The 16,551-nt window shown below is 41.3% G+C and overlaps 1 protein-coding gene across 6 annotated transcripts in view; it reads right to left on the reverse strand.

Moving 5' to 3' along the window:
• Positions 1-16,551, reverse strand: part of HSF2BP (heat shock transcription factor 2 binding protein) — a 125,908-nt gene that overhangs the window by 74,378 nt on the left and 34,979 nt on the right. For all 6 annotated transcript variants that reach the window (XM_024239301.3, XM_024239300.3, XM_054542603.2 and 3 more), the window contains one exon: positions 6,595-6,712. In XM_024239301.3, coding sequence (XP_024095069.2) covers positions 6,595-6,712 — 118 coding nt within the window. The remainder of the gene's footprint in view (positions 1-6,594; positions 6,713-16,551) is intronic.

The following is a 16,551-nucleotide window of genomic DNA, read 5'->3' on the forward strand; positions in this document are numbered from 1 at the left end:
CTGGGTAAAAGGGTGAGACCCTGTCTCAAAAAAAAAAAAAAAAAAAGGTTCAAGCTGAGAGCCAAATCAAGAACACAATCCTATTTATAACAGCCACACACACACACACACACACACACACACAAAACCTAGGAATACATCTAACCAAGGGGGTGAAAGATCTCTTCAAGAAGAACTACAGAACGCTGCTGAAAGAAGTATCATAGATGATACAACTGAAAAAACATTCCATGTTCATGGACTGGAAGAATCAATATCATGAAAATGTCCAAACTGCCCAAAGCAATCTACAGATTCAATGCTATTGCTATTAAATTACCAAGATCATTTTTCATAGAATTAGAACAAACTCTTCTAAAATTCTTATAGAACCAAAAAAGAGGCCAAATAGCCAAAGCAACCCTAAGAAAAAGGAACAAAGCTAGAGCCATCACATTGGCCACCTTCAAACTATACCCCCAGGCTACACTAACTAAAACAGCATAACACTGGTACAAAAATAAACACATAGACCAATGGAACAGAATACAGAACCCAGAAATTAAAGCTGCACACATACAGCCAATGGATCTTTGACAAAATTGACAAAAATAAGCAATGAGGAAAGGACTCCCTGTTCAATAAATGATGCTGGGAAAAATAGCTAACCATATGCAAACAAATGAAACTGGACCCCTACCTCTAACCACAGATAAAAATTAACTCAAGATGGATTAAGGACTTAAATGTAAGACCTCAAACTATAAAAGTCCTAGAACAAAATCTAGGAAATAGTCTTCTGGACATCGGCCTAGGCAAAGAATTTGACTGAGTCCTCAAAAGCAATTGCAACAAAACCAAAAACTGACAATTGGGACCTAATTAAAATAAAGAGCTTCTCCATAGCAAAAGAAACTATCAACAGAGTAAACAGACAACCTACAGAATGGGAGAAAATATTCACAAACTATGGATCCAACAAAAGTCTAATATCCAGAATCTATAGGGAAGTTAAGTTAAACAAATCAACAAGAAAAAAAAACACAACCTCATTAAAAAGCAGGCAAAGGGCAAGAACAGACACTTCTTAAAAGAAAACATATAAGCAGCCAACGAAACATGAAAAAATGCCCAACATCACTAGTCATCAGGGAAATGCAAATCAAAACCACAATGAGATACTATCTCACATCGGTCAAAATGGCTATTATTAGAAAGTCAAAAAACATCATGTTGGCAAAACTACTGAAAAAAGGGAACTCTTATACACTGTTGGTGGGAATGTAAGTTAATTCAGCACCTATGGAAAGCAGTCTGGAGATTTCTCAAAGAACTAAAAACAGACCTAGCATTCAACCCAGCAATCTCATTACTTGGTAAATAGCCAAAGGAAAATAAAATTGTTCTACCAAAAAGACACCTGCCCTTATAAGTTTATCATAGCACTGCTCACAATAGCAAATATAAGTGGTGGCTCATGCCTGAAATCCCAGCACTTTGGGAGGCTGAGGTGAAAGGTTCACTTGAGTTCAGGAGTTCAAGACTATCCTGGGCAAGAAAGTGAGACCCCTATCGCTACCAAAAAAATATATACTTTTTTTAATTAGCCAGGTGTGATGTCACATGCCTGTAATCCCAAGTACTTGGGAGGCCGAGGCAGAAGGATTGCTTGAGCCCAGGAGTTTCAGACTGCAGTGAGATAACATAGCACCACTGCATGCCAGTGTGGATGGAACACCCAGACCCTGTCTCAAAAATATAACTAAACAAAACAAAAATAGCAAAGACATAGAATCAACCTAGGTGTCCATCAACAGTGGATTGGATAAAGAAAATGTGGTACATATAAGCCATGGAATACTACGCAGCCAGAAAGAAAGACCACCACCATGTCCTTTGCAGCAACATGGACACAGCTGGAGGCTGCATCCTCTTATCCTAAGCGAATTAATCCAGAAGTAGAAAACCAAATATTGCATGTTCTCACTTGTAAGTGGGAGCTAAACCCTTGGTATACATGGACATAAAGATGGGAACAAGAGACACTGGAGACTCCAAAAGGAGAGAGGGAGGGACAGGAACAAGGACTGAAAAATCTATTGGATACTATATCTACTATCTGAATGACAGATTCAATAGAAGCCCAAACCTTGGCATCACACGATATACTCTTGTAACAAACCTGCACATGTACCCCCTGAATCTAAAATTTAAATTTAAATCTTTTTAAAAAATGCGCAACTAGGAAGAAAATAACCCCTATCTCTGGGTCTAAGGTACTAACTGCTGAAAATGAGTGACCTTCGATCATGAAAGTGGCAGTGAAAGTACAGTTCCCCAGAGAGAGGCAAGCTATATCCAAGGCAGGGGCAGGCAAGGAAGAAAAGAGGCTGATTTATAGCATGCGAAAGGTCCTGGGGCTCCAGAGGACTCAAGGGTGGGCATTAGTGAAGTGGGGGAGGTGAAAAGAGGGGAGAACAGTGCCTTGGAGATGCGGTGAGAGGGAACAAGCCATGAGCATGTTGGAAGGCAGCCAAAGATCCCAGGGGGAAGGCCCCTCTCAGGCTGGTGCATGCTGAGATCCCGAGTCAGGATAGAGGCTAAACACGCAGCTTTGCTCAGTGGCCAAATGGAAGACTGCCAAGAAAGTCAGTGAATGGCTCTGAAGGCAATTCTCCCCATCTCCCACTGCAATCAACAAGAGCTCACCAGGACCCAAAGGCACAGAGCTCCAGGGACTGGAACCAGAGAGGCTAGAAGTGACCCAGCCCTCACACACAGCTTTGCCTTGGAAGTTGAAGGGGGACTTTAGCTGGCCCATAAATATGGACCTTGTACAGACCATAGAAGCAGAAGAGGTAATGGATTAGTATCCAGCACACACAAAAGCCTACAGCAGATCACTAAGAAAAACGCAGCCCAACAGGAAGGTGGGTACAAGACACAGAGAGGTGACTCAAAGGAAGAACTGGAATGGCACAAACATGTGAAGAGCCTCAACCTCACTGGCAATCTAAATCTGAAGGAAGGGAGAGAAGGACGAAGACACACAGATGATAGGTGGATGATAAAAATACTCTTTAAGGCCAGGTGCAGTGGCTCACGCCATAATCCCAACACTCTGGGAGGCCAAGGTAGGTGGATCACTTGAGCTTAGGAGTTTGAGACAAGCCTGGGCAACAAGGTGAGACCCTGTCTCTACAAAAAATACCAAAAAAAAAAAATTAGCTGGGCATGGTGGCGTGCAGAGTAGCTGGGACTCCAGCTACTTGGGAGGCTGGGATGGGAGGATCACTTGAGCCCCGGAGGTCGGGGCTGCAGTGAGCTGTGATTGCACCACTGCACTCCAGCCTGGGTAACACAGCAAGACCCTGTCTCTCCCCCTCTTCCCCCGGCACCTCTCTCTCTCTCCATATACACATATATTTTTTTTCTTTAAAGGAATATAATAAATAGCAAAGTGCTGACAAGGACGTGGGAAACACGAACACTGACATGGTACAGGTAGAAATGTACACTATGGTGACCAGTTTGGCAGCATCTCATCAAATTGAAAATCTCCATGTCCTACTTCTCAAATATTTCTTCTGGGAAAACTCCTAGAGAACTCTCAGACAGGTTAGCAAAGAGTTTATCAAGGATGTTCACTACGGCATTATATTTGTCAAGTAAAACCCGAAAGTAACTTCAATGCCCATCAGTCAGGGAAGGATAATCCAAATATTACATCTCCTTTGATGCAAGGCACTTAAAAGGAATGAACTAGATCCACAAGCAATTTGTAAAATTATACCCCCAAACAAAACCATCTATGCCAGCCTGGGCAACATGGAGAGACCCCGTCTCTACAAAAAAATTTTAAAAATTTAACAATTAGCCAGGCATGGTGGCATGCACCGATGGTCCCAGCTACTCAGAAGGCTGAGCTGGGAGGATAACTTAAGCCTAAGAGGTCGAGGCTGCAGTGAGCCATGTTCATACCACTGTGCTCCAGCCTGGGTTACAAAGCAAGACTCTGTCTCAAAAAAAAAAAAAAATTCTTTTGCATATATGTTACACTGTATTATATGTATTATGTATGTATACGTATTTGTTAGCAAAAAATATTAAAATGGACTAGAAAGCTTGGTTCTGGATAAGATGGCCTGAACATACCCTCCAGTCTCACTTCCACTGAATGCAGCTATAAATTCCAAAGAGAACACATGAAGCAGCTATTTGAGGACTCTGAAAAGTAAACAGTAGCAGGCAGATAGGGGAAGAAGATCAAAATTTTAAGAACCACTAAACCAGCAGAGAGTTTACCACTTTTTCCTCTAGTGTCCCTGGCCTGGACTCGAGGGAGCTCCAAAACCCAGAAGTAGCCCTGAGCCACACAGAGAGCACCAGGAGAAGGTCTCTAGTGAGGCTCACGGAGTGGGAAAGGGGTCTTCTGCCAGCAACCAAGCACAGTAGCGGTGGGGACATCCCCCAGGTAACTCAAACTCTGGGGGAAAGGAATTTTTTCCTTACACCTGAAAGCTCTAAGAGCTTCTCAACTCCTGTCGCAGGGCGGGATGAGGGCTGAGTCGCAGGCACTTGGACACAGCAGGGTATATGAAGCCGTAGCATTCCAGCTGGGGGACTGGAAAAGGCAGTCCCAGGTAACTAAAGTGTACCCAGAGAGTTAACAGCTCAGAAAAGTGACCCCACAAAGTTGTTTATAAATTCCTGGCCTCATCCCAAGTTGTGCCTGTGTGGATCTGATCATAAACAGCATCTGAAAGACTCTGAACCTAAGATCCAGACCACCCAGGTCTCAGACTGGCCACTGGGCGGTACTCATGAGGGGCAGTTCCAGTAGCACTGTAAAGACTCTGAAAACAGGACGACACACTGAAACCAAACAGAGAAAAGGCTGGCTGGAATCTGACCCAAAGGGGTTGACTGCCTGTGAAAATATAAACACCAGCATTTCCCAAGGATTTAAACAAGACCAGTGATCACATAAATGTCCAGGATAAATCCAAAATTACTTGGCATATGAAGAAACAGGAAAATCTCAACTCTCATGGGAAAAAAACAAGAGACATCGAGGCCAGGATTACACAGGTGTTGGAAGCACCTGGCACAGACTTTACAGAAGCTCTTACTTTTAAAAAGTGTTAGGCCGGGCGCGGTGGCTCATGCCTATAATCCCAGCACTTTGGGAGGCCGAGGCGGGCGGATCACGAGGTCAGGAGATCGAGACCATCCTGGCTAACACGGTGAAACCCCATCTCTACTAAAAATACAAAAAATTAGCTGGGCATGGTGACAGGCGCCTGTAATCCCAGCTACTCGGAAGGCTGAGGCAGGAGAATGGTGTGAACCCGGGAGGCGGAGTTTGCAGTGAGCCAAGATCACGCCACTGCACTCCAGCCTGGGTGACAGAGTGAGACTCCGTCTCAAAAAAAAAAAAAAAAAAAGTGCTCCACAGCAGGGCATGGTGGCACATGCCTGTAGTCCCAGCTACTCAGGAGGCTGAGGTGGAAGGATTACTTGAACGCCTAAGAGTTTGAGGCCAGCCTGGGCAATGTATGTAGAGACTCGGTCTCTTTAAAAAAATAATTAAAAAATAAAGATGCTCTAAGAAGTCAAAGGCAACACTCAGAATGAACAGTGTGAGTGGCAGAATCCTACACTGCCCCTCTCCCAAGATTTCCTGCCCTAATCTCTGGGACTATAAATTATCACATGCTGATTATGTCATTGCCTGGAAAAGGGGATTCTGTAGATGTAGTTAAGGTTACTAACCAGCTCACTCAAGAGTTAATCAAAAGGAGTTTATCCAGGTATGCCTAATCTAAACACATAAATCTATAAGAAGCAGAGTTTTTGCCTTCTTGAAGTAAATTTTTTAACAAAAGAATAAAAGCAGAGTTTCATCTTGCTGGTAGCAGAAGAGGAAGTCTCCGAGACTGGAAACATGGGAAGGATTCAATGAGCGACTATGGCTTGAAGATGGGGCCCCTGTGAGAAGCAATGCAAGCTGCCTCAGCCACTGACCCACAGCTGACCAGCCAGCTGGGAAACAGGGAACTCGGTCCTAGAAACCAAGACACTGGACTCCGCCAGCCACTTCAAAGTGCCCAGAAGCAGATTCCTCCCCCAGATTCTCTCAAAAGATCCCACCCTGGAAAACACCTCACTTTTGACCTATGCAGAGAACCTCTCAAACCCACTCAGACTTCTGACTTACCAAACTATGAAATAATAAATGGTGTTGTTTTAGCCGCCAAGTTGGTGATAATTTGTTACATAAAAATAGAAAACAAATACAGATTTTAGTACCTGGAAGTGCGGTGCTACCATAGCAGATACCTATTTAAATTCATTTTGACATAACCATGAAGTACCGTGTGATAGTACTGGGACTCACTGATTGCTCTAAGGCGAGAACATTCCTTCCTTAAATTTATTTTCTAAAATGCTATTTAAGAGACAGTGCATGCCCTTAACTTCTCCAGGCAATTGATTTCTTCTAGTTGTTAAAACTACCACCAAAATTAACTGTGTTGACTTGAAGAGAGGCCCGCTCAGCACGGTCTAATTAGTATGCAAATAGGATTAACTTTGTAAAATCATCCACCATACACTTTGAGTTTGGTGCACTGTCCTGGCTTCAAGTCTCCCAGAAGCTGCAATATGGTGTCCAAGAGCACCCGGCTTGAATTAACCAAGAATTCACGACCACATGCTATAGCAGCAACATCTGCAACAGAAAATGAAACAAAGCATCAAGATCACTATAACTCAGAACCTAGACAATTTTGTGCACAACAGAGTATTTGTTGCTGTTTTTCTTCTAAAAGACCTAATGAAAACACAGCTGACAACGAGGCATTTACAAATGAAATTGCTAGGCATGGTGGTTCACACCTGTAATCCCAACATTTTGAGAGACTGAGGTGGGAGGACTGCTTGAGGCCACAAGTTCAAGACCAGCCTGGGCAACACAGCAAGACCCTATCTCTACAAAAAATTTAAAAATTAGCCGGGCATGGTGTGTGCACCTGTAGTCCTAGCTATTCAGGAGGTGGAGGCAGAAGGATTGCTTGAGCCCAGGAGGTAGAGGCTGCAGTGAGCCATGATCATGCCACTGCACTCCAGCCTGGGTGACAGAGCAAAGCCCTGTCTCAAAAAAAAAAAAAAGTATTATCAACAAAAATGACAGCTCAGAAAGAATCACTGACAACCACAAGAGTTACTGAAATATTAAGTAATGTGCACTGTGATTAGCAAGCGCTGAAAGAGTGAAACTGAGCCCTGGAATCTAACCAAGTCTGCAGTCACCATGCTCCAGAGTGCTGCATTAAGCAGCTGCAGGCAGTCAGGGTCCAAACATAAGGTGGGGGCTGATTACCTTATCTGGGACTAAGGATGTGAAAATTCACTTTTAATGGCATCCGTAATCTGAAAACCCAAAATCCAAAATGCTCCAAAATCTAAACATTTTTGAGCACTGACAAAGACACACAAAGGTCACCCTCACAGAGCATTGCAGATTTCAGATTTTTGAATTAGAGTGTTGAACCAGTAGGTATAATGCAAGTATTCCAAAATCCAAAACACTTCTGGTCCCGGGCATTTCAGATAAGGAATATTCAATCTATATTTGCTAATAACTTTTAGCCATGATACAAAACTGAAATTATATGTAGTCAAAAAAAAGTATGAAAATGGATTTTGAAGAAAACTTATTTTTTCAATTTTATGTCCCATTGTGGAACAGCAAGTATCCCATTTCTTCATGCCTGAGGCCCTGTGAATCGGCCTGAAGACCAGACCGAGTAATTACACTGCTCCCAATGGGCAGTGCTGCAGCCATTACTGGCTCCATCAACATTTCCAAATACCTCGAAGTATTCAATGATCCAAGTGCATTTATGTATGTGTTTGTTAAGAGTTTTCTTTAGTTGGGTCTGACAGTAAAGCATGATTCAAACTGACTAAGATTTCTAAGCCAAATGATGAGACCAAGGTGGAAAAGAGATGGGGCAGCAGCATTGCCTTGCTCCTGATTTTAATGGAAACGCTTCTAAAAATTCACAGTTAAGTGTGATGTCTGATCTGTTTCTGGTAGATACCCTTTATCAATTTAAAGAAGTCTTCTTCTATTTTTGGCTTGCTAAGAATTATGAAAAATGGAAGTTGAGTTTTATCACTTATTTCTCTGCCTTTGACTGGATGTAATCTGATGGCAGAATATAAAATTTCATGTTACCAGGCCAGCTTCGCGAACTCAGATCTTTGACATTACTATTTACTTTTGTTCACCTGGTCCCAGATGGACCACAAGAGGGACAGTAGAGTCCACCAAACCTAACAGATTTTTCCCCCTTTCTACTTGTCTTTGCAGCATTTTAACCATATCATTGGTGCAGTGTCTTCAAGTACACACTTTGATGACAGCCATAACTTTACTGAGGACAGGACCTTTCCATGACATAAACTTACCTTCTTTGGTCAATGAATTTTAACCTGATAGGTACATTTTCCAGAATATGACACATTCTAGTTTTACTAAGGAAATATTTTAGGAGAAAAACAAAGCAAGTAAGCATTTGGCATCAGAAACACATAAAAGATAGCTTTTAGGTAGCTTTTCAGGGGAAAGCATTATTCATGTAAATAACCTCAGATAATATACTGAAACCCAGCAGAAACCCAGATGTTGGAGAGCAGCAGCAGCAAACTGTCCCTTCCAAGCCTGACCAAACTGTAGACCTACGAGCAAGATAAATTTTAAGACTTTATATTTTGAGGAGGTTTGTTACACAGCAATAGAAAATAGAAACATTACTAATACATCGCTGAAGAAAAAAAAAAAATATATATATATATATATATATATATATATATATATATATATATCATAGCAAGCAACAATGCCCAACACAACAAATGTACTGGTAAATGAAGTCTGTATCATATATCCAGTATTGCAACTGCAAATGCCAATGCTGCATTTCATTAAATATCACTAAAACATGAACTACAAAGTAAAATAAATGTGAATAAACTTCTACACAGCTTCAGTATTTGTCAATCTGTTGGAATTTCTTTGTTTTACATGGTAATTTGTACTTTGCTTACTGATATTTAATCTATCTAGAATGCTTGTGAGTCAATTCAGGGCCTACAGAATTGACTTTGTTACCATCTACCAAAATTAAAAAACTCCCAGTTAATTTTTCTGTTAAAATGGTTTTTCTAGGTTCATTTTTCATTAAAAGTGTTTACAGGTAATTCTAGAGGTTAGTATAATAATTACATAATTTAAGAAATGGGGCCAGGTACGGTGGCTCCCACCCGTAATCGCAGTACTTTCAGAGGCCAAGGCGGGTGGATCACCTGAGGTCAAGAGTTTGAGACCAGCCTGGCCAACATGGAGAAACCCCGTCTCTACCAAAAATACAAAAATTAGCCAGGTGTGGTGGCATGCACCTGTAATCCCATCTATTCAGGAGGCTGAGGCAGAAGAATCACTTGAACCCGGGAGGCAGAGGTTGCAGTGAGCCGAGATGGTGCCACTGCACTCCAGCCTGGGCAACAGAGCAAAACTCAGTCTCAAACAAAAAAGGAAATAAATCTGGGCCAAGCACAGTGGCTCACACCTATAATCCCAATACTTTTGGAGGCCAAGGTAGGAGGATCACTTGAGCCTAGAAGTTTGAGATGAGTCTTAGGCAACATAGTGAGACCCCATCTCTACAAAATAAAAATAAAAATTAGCTAGGTGTGGCTCATGCCTATAGTCCCAGCTACCCAGGCTGAGGTGGGAGGATTGCTTGCACCCAGGAGTTTGAGGCTACAGTGAATTATGATCACGCCACTGTACTCCAGCCTGGGCGATTAGAGTCAGACCCCATTTAAAAAAAAAAAGAATCTGGTGTCAATTATTCATGCTGAAAAGGATGTACAGAGTTGAGACGCACTATGTCTGATACTTTTGCTTTAGACTGTAATAATTTCATCTTATTTTGAGCAAAAAAAGTAATAATAGGGTATTGGCAGAATGACAGACATGTAAATCAATGGTAGAACTGAGAGGACAGAAATAAATCCTCACATTTATGGTCAACTGAATTCCAACAAAGGTGCCAAGACAAATCAATGGAGAAATGATAAAAGAATAATCTTTTGAACAAATGGTGCTAAAACAACTGGATATTCACATGCAAAGGAAGGAAGCTGGATACCTACCACACACCATATACAAATATAAACTCAAAATGGATCAAATATCTGAATATAAGAATTAAAGCTGGCGGGGCGTGGTGGCTCACGCCTGTAATCCCAGTATTTTGGGAGGCTGAGGCGGGCAGATCACGAGGTCAGGAGATCAAGACCATCCTGGCTAGTATGGTGAAACCCCGTCTCTACTAAAAATACAAAAAAAAAAAAAAAAATTAGCCGGGCGCGGTGGCGGGCGCCTTAGTCCCAGCTACTCAGGATGCTGAGGCAGGAGAATGGTGTGAACCCGGGAGGCGGAGCTTGCAGTGAGTGGAGATCGCACCACTGCACTCCAGCCTAAGCGACAGAGCAAGACTCCATCTCAAAAAAAGAAAAAAAAAAAGAATTAAAGCTATAAAATTCTTATTTTTTTGAATCTTACTCTGTCACCTGGGCTGGAGTGCAGTGACACAATCACAGCTCACTGCACCCTCAACCTCCTGAGTAGCTGGGACTACAGGCCTACACCGCCACACCCAGCTAATTTCATACTTAACAGACTAAAGTACACTGTAAACACAACTTTTGTATATGCTGGGAAACCAAAAATTTCATGTGACTCACTTTATTGTGCTATTTGCTTTATTGCAGTCATCTGGAACCAAACCTACAGTATCTCTGAGGTATGGCTGTATTTCAAAATCATATCTCTGATAAGGTACTAGTATATTACAAATACCTCTTACAACTCAGTAACAGAAAGGAAAATAACCCAATTAAAATATGGGCAACAAGGAGTTTCTGGTTCCAAACGATGGCATAGAAGCAAGTTGGCTTCACTGCTTCCCAAAAGAAAACCAAAAACGAACATACAGCAGCTCCAAGATTATCAGCAGCAATATCCCAGAACTCTAAATATGAGGATCAAACAGCTCTCACGGCAACAGACAAGTGAAAAAAACTCTGAACAGACAGTAAGACAACTGGACTTTCATACCTGTGACACCCGTTTCCATAATGTGCCCAGCACCAAGCGTGAGGAAAATTTCCCCAACTCAGTTGCTACACTGGAAAAAGCAGATGGAAGTGAACAACTACTGTCCCACCATCTTAGGTTCCCTGGCAGAAGACCTGTCCCTGCTTCAACCCATGGGAAGCACTGTAAGTACCTGAAGGGAAACTATCCCTGAGGATAGCCAGAGGCAAAGTGGGGAAGCAGAACTACTATTCCCAGCCCTGGAAATGCTGCTCTGTAACTTGGCCAGAGAAGACACCAAATCAGAGTGGCCGTTCAGCAGATGCACACAGTAGAAGGTATGTCCCACAGGTCCCCTGGGCACAGATGCCTTGCCAGTATTCCCACACTGCCGGGTTATCCTCTTTGTGACCTCCCCCATTCGGAATGGGCAACACTCTGATGGTTCCCTAGAGCCAAGGTAAACCTGGGCTTAAGGCACCATCTAGTGCCTATAAAGAGGCAGCAACCTAGCAGAAAAAAAGGAAGAAATTCAACAAGTAAATTACAAAGAATCTCTAAGTAAACATATCCAGTAAAAACCAAAATAACTAAGACAGACAAGACTGGAATAAATACTCTTTCAATGCAAAGACATAGACATATATCCATAAGAAACAACAGGAAACAGGGAACCATGGCCTCCCCAAACAGACAAAGCAAGGAACCAGTGACTGTCTCCAACAAGATGGCAATATGTGAGCTCTCTGACCAAGAATTCAAAATAGTAGTTTTAAGGAAATTCAGTGATCTCCAAGATAACATAGAAAAGTAATTCAGAAACTTGTCACAGAAATTTAATAAAGAGATTGAAACGTAAAACAATCAAACTGCTGGGCACAGTGGCTCATGCCTGTAATCCCAACACTGTGGAAGGTTGAGATAGGGGCCTTGGGGCCAGGAGTTTGAGAACAGCCTCAGCAACATAGCAAGACCCCATCTCTACAAAAAACATAAAAAATTAGCCAAGCACTGTGGTGATCGCCTGTAGTCTTACCTACTCAGGAGGCTGAGGTGGAAGCATTGCTTGAGCCCAGGAGTTCGAGGTTGCAGTGAGCTAGAATTGTACCACTGGACTCCAGCCTGGGTAACAGAGCAAGATCCCATCTCTAAAAAATCATCATCATCATCATCATCATCATCATCACCATCACCATCAAACAGAAATCCTGGAACTGAGAAATACATTTGCTGAACTGAAAAATTAATTTGAGGCTGTCAACAGCGGAATGGATCAATCAGAGAATCACTGAGCTCAGAGACAAGCTATCCAAAAACACAGAGAGGAGAAAAAGAAAAAAGCAAAGGAATGAACAAGATATAGAAAATTACCTCAAAAGACCCAATATTCTATTTCTACAAGATATAGAAAATTACCTCAAAAGACCCAATCTAAGAATTATGGTGTTCAACAAGGTGATGAGCAACAATAAGGGGTAGAAAGCTTATTCAAAGAAATAACAGAAAACTTCCAAAACTTAAGATATAAATATCCAGCTATAGGAAGACCACAGAACACCAGAGTCAATTTAAATGAGTGTACCCCAAGGTACATACTAATCAAATTCTCAACATTCAGAAATAAAGAGAGAAACTTAAAAACAGCAAAAGAAAAGAAGCAAGTAACAAAGGAACTCCAATTCATATAGCGACAGACTTCTCAACAGAAACTATACAAGCCAGGCGGGGCACAGTGGCTCATGCCTGTAATCCCAGCACTTTGGGAGGCCAAGGCGGGCAGATCACTTGAGGTTAGGAGTTTGAGACCAGTCTGGCCAAGATGGTGAAACCCTGTCTCCACTAAGAAAACAGAAATTAGCTAGGCGTGGTGGCACGTGCCTGTGGTCTCAGCTACTCGGGAGGCTAAGGCAGGAGAATCACTTGAACCTGGGAGCTGGAGGCTGCAGTGAGCCGAGACTGTGCCACTGCACTCCAGCCTGGGCAAGAGAGCAAGATTCTGTCTCAGAAAAAAAAGAAGAAGAAATCATATAGGCCAGGAAGGAGTGGGATGATATTTTCAAGGTTCTGAAAGAAAGAAAACACTATACAAGAATATCGCATCCAGCAAAGCCATCCTTCAAATATGAAGGACTAATGAAGTCTTTCCCAAACACTGAGAGAATTTACCACCAACCAGACCTATCTTAGAAGAAATGCTAAAGGAAGTTCCTCAAACTGAAAGAAAAACACACTAACATGCAGAAAGAAAAAAAATTGAGGGTATAAAACCTACTGGAAAAAGAAATACTTAAATAAACATATAAAATAAATATAAAACACACTGGTACACAGACAACCCCAGAATACTCGAATACTGTACTCACGATGTGCAATCCACGCAAAACTCTAGTGTGAAGCCTAGAAACAGAAACAATCAGAGCTACAGCGACCTATTAAAAGACAGGTAATATAAACACGTAAATTGAGATAACAAAAAGTCAAAATATGGGGGATGGAGTTAAAGTATAGGGGTATTTTTAGTTTTGTCTTTGTTTCTATTTTTTTGTGATCAAAGATAAGTCATCTCTTTAAAATAACTTGTTATATCTAAAGATTTTTTTTGTAAGCCTCATGGTAATCACAAAGCAAAAATCTGTAATAGATGCACTAAAAATAAAAAGCAATGAACTAAAACACACCAGAGAAAATCACTTAACCATAAAGGATGACAGTAAGAAAGCAAGAAAAAAGAGAGGAGTTGCAAAACAACCAGGAAACAAGCAACAAATTAGCAGTAATAAGTCCTTATTTATCGATAGTAACACTGAATATAAACAGATTCAATTTTCTAATTAAAAGAAATATGGAGTGGCTGAATGGAAAGAAACAAGACTCAACTACATGCTGCCTACAAGAAACCCACTTCACCCATAAAGGCACATACAGACTGAAAGTGAAGGGTGGAAAAAGATATCTACGCAACTGGAAACCAAAAAAAAACAGGAGTAGCTACATCTATATCAGATAAAATAGACTACAAGTCAAAGACTGTGAAAAGAGACCAAGTCACTATATAATGAAAAATGGACCAACTCAGCTAGAGGATATAACAATTGTAAATATCTATGCACCCAACACAGCAGCATCCAAGTATATAAATCAATCATTAATCAATCTAAAGGGAGAAATTGACTGCAGTACAATAACAGTAGAGACTTCAACATTCCACTCTCAGTAATGGCCAGATGATCCAGACCAAAAAAAAATCAACAAAGAAACATCAGAGGTAAACTACATACTAGACCAAATAGACCTGAATCTTTACAGAACATTTCACCCAACTGTTACAGAATATACATTCTTTTCATCAGCATATGGAACATTCTCCATTACAGACAACATCTTATACCACAAAACAAGTCTCAACAAATTCAAAAAGTAGAATCATATCAAATAGCTTTTCTTTTTTCTTTTTCTTTTTTTTTCATAGAGATAGGATCTTGCCACGTTGCCCAGGCTCATCTGAAACTCCTGACCTCAAGCAGTCCTCCCACCTGAGTCTCTCATAGTGCTACGATTACAGGCATGGGCCACTATGCCCAGCTCAAGTATCTTTTCTGACCACAATAGAATAAAACTAGAAATTAATAACAAGAGGAACCTCAGAAACTATATAAACACATGGAAATTAAACAACATACACCTGAACAACCAAATGCGTCAATGAAAAAATTGGGAAGAAATTTAAAATTTTCTTGAAACAAATGAAAATGGAAAAACAACATACCAAAAACTCTAGGGCATGGCAAAAGCGATACTAAGAGGGAAGTTTATAGCAATAAATGCCTGTATCGAAAAAGTAGAACGACTCCAAATAAACAATCTAACGACGCACCAAGGAAACAGAAAAGTAAGAACAAACTAAACTCAAAAATACTAGAAGGAAAGAAATAATAAAGATCAGACCATAAATACATGAAATTAAAACTAAAAAATACAGAAGATTAATGAAACCTCGAGAGCCTCAAGGTTATCTCCACAGTCCAACAAGTGTCCATGCCCAGAAGATATCTTGTAGACGACACTCCCATACCAAAGCCTGACTTTATGCTGTTTGCTGAGAGGGTCTCATCTTAAAAGTACAGAGTCAATACCAGGCTGGTGATGAAGTCACCTGGGTCAAGGTTCCAGAGCGGTCTTCTTTCTTATAGTGCCTCAAATTGTATTTGTTTGCTACCTGTTGCATTAAAAGTTTCTGTTCAGCTATTGTCCTGACAGATGATTCAACAGGTGATTCCGCAAAAAAAAAGAGGAAAAAATAATGTTGATCAGTGCTCAAGTTATAAATCAACTCTCTCCAAACTAACCTCACCTTTCAGGAAGTTCAACCACAATGGGGGAACCAGGACAACGCTAATGATCTCTCCTAGAGATCAAGGTACATGAGAAACAAATGGGTGCTCAAAGAACCAAAAACAGCAACAAGGACTCCTGCACACCTAGAAAAAGATGGGCTGTTCTGAAGACATGGGGAAAGGGAGCCACCAGCACATAAAATGGTACAGTCACTGTGGAAACCTGTCTGGCAGTTCCTCAAAAAGCTAAACAGAGTTACCACACCCTGCTATTCCACCCCGAGGCAGATACCCAGAAAAACTGAAACATACATCCACACATAAACTTCTGCACGAATGCGCGTATCAGCATTATCCATAACAGCCAAAAGGTGGAAACAACCCAAATGCCTGTTTATTGACCCTTCACTGCTGACTTAGACTCTGACAACAGAAGACCAGTAAGTTTAAGCTCAAAACTGGCACCTTATTCTTCCACATGCAGAGTCACACAATTCTAGGACTGGGATACCATAATTGTCATCTAGTGTCAGACTCTTCTCAGAAGACAAAAACCGACGGTCATATATTCAAGAATACAGGGTTAGTCAGTGGCAGAAGCAGCAATGGACATGGGGCCTCAAGCCCCACCTGGCCTTTTCTGCACGCCACACTGCCTCCAAGTGTTGGTGTGAGTGTGTGGAGGAGGAGGTATTGGCAGGCCAAGAGCAGCCACGGTCACTGACACAAAGGTACTCTGCTGGTAACTTTGTGTAACTAGGAAGGTCCCTGGAAGACTAAGCTGGATCCAGTCCTGCCCCCAAATTATCAATCATCAAAAAGTAATTTTGATGCTGCAATTATTATCTGATATTATTTGAATACATAAACCAGAGACAAGGAGTACAATCATGATTTTCAAATCACTGAAAAGCAGAAAAAGCATTTAAAAGATTTCACTAGCAAGTTAAGCAGTTAATCTTCCAGGACTGTGAAGATTTCCGTCTCTTTTACGCTCTTCATTTTCCCTCTTATCCAAGTTACTGGAAACAATCACATTGCTATCAATGTGCTATCATTTACTAC

The sequence above is a fragment of the Pongo abelii genome, chromosome 22 (genome assembly GCF_028885655.2).
Source record: "Pongo abelii isolate AG06213 chromosome 22, NHGRI_mPonAbe1-v2.0_pri, whole genome shotgun sequence".
NCBI classification, from domain to species: Eukaryota; Metazoa; Chordata; class Mammalia; order Primates; family Hominidae; genus Pongo; species Pongo abelii.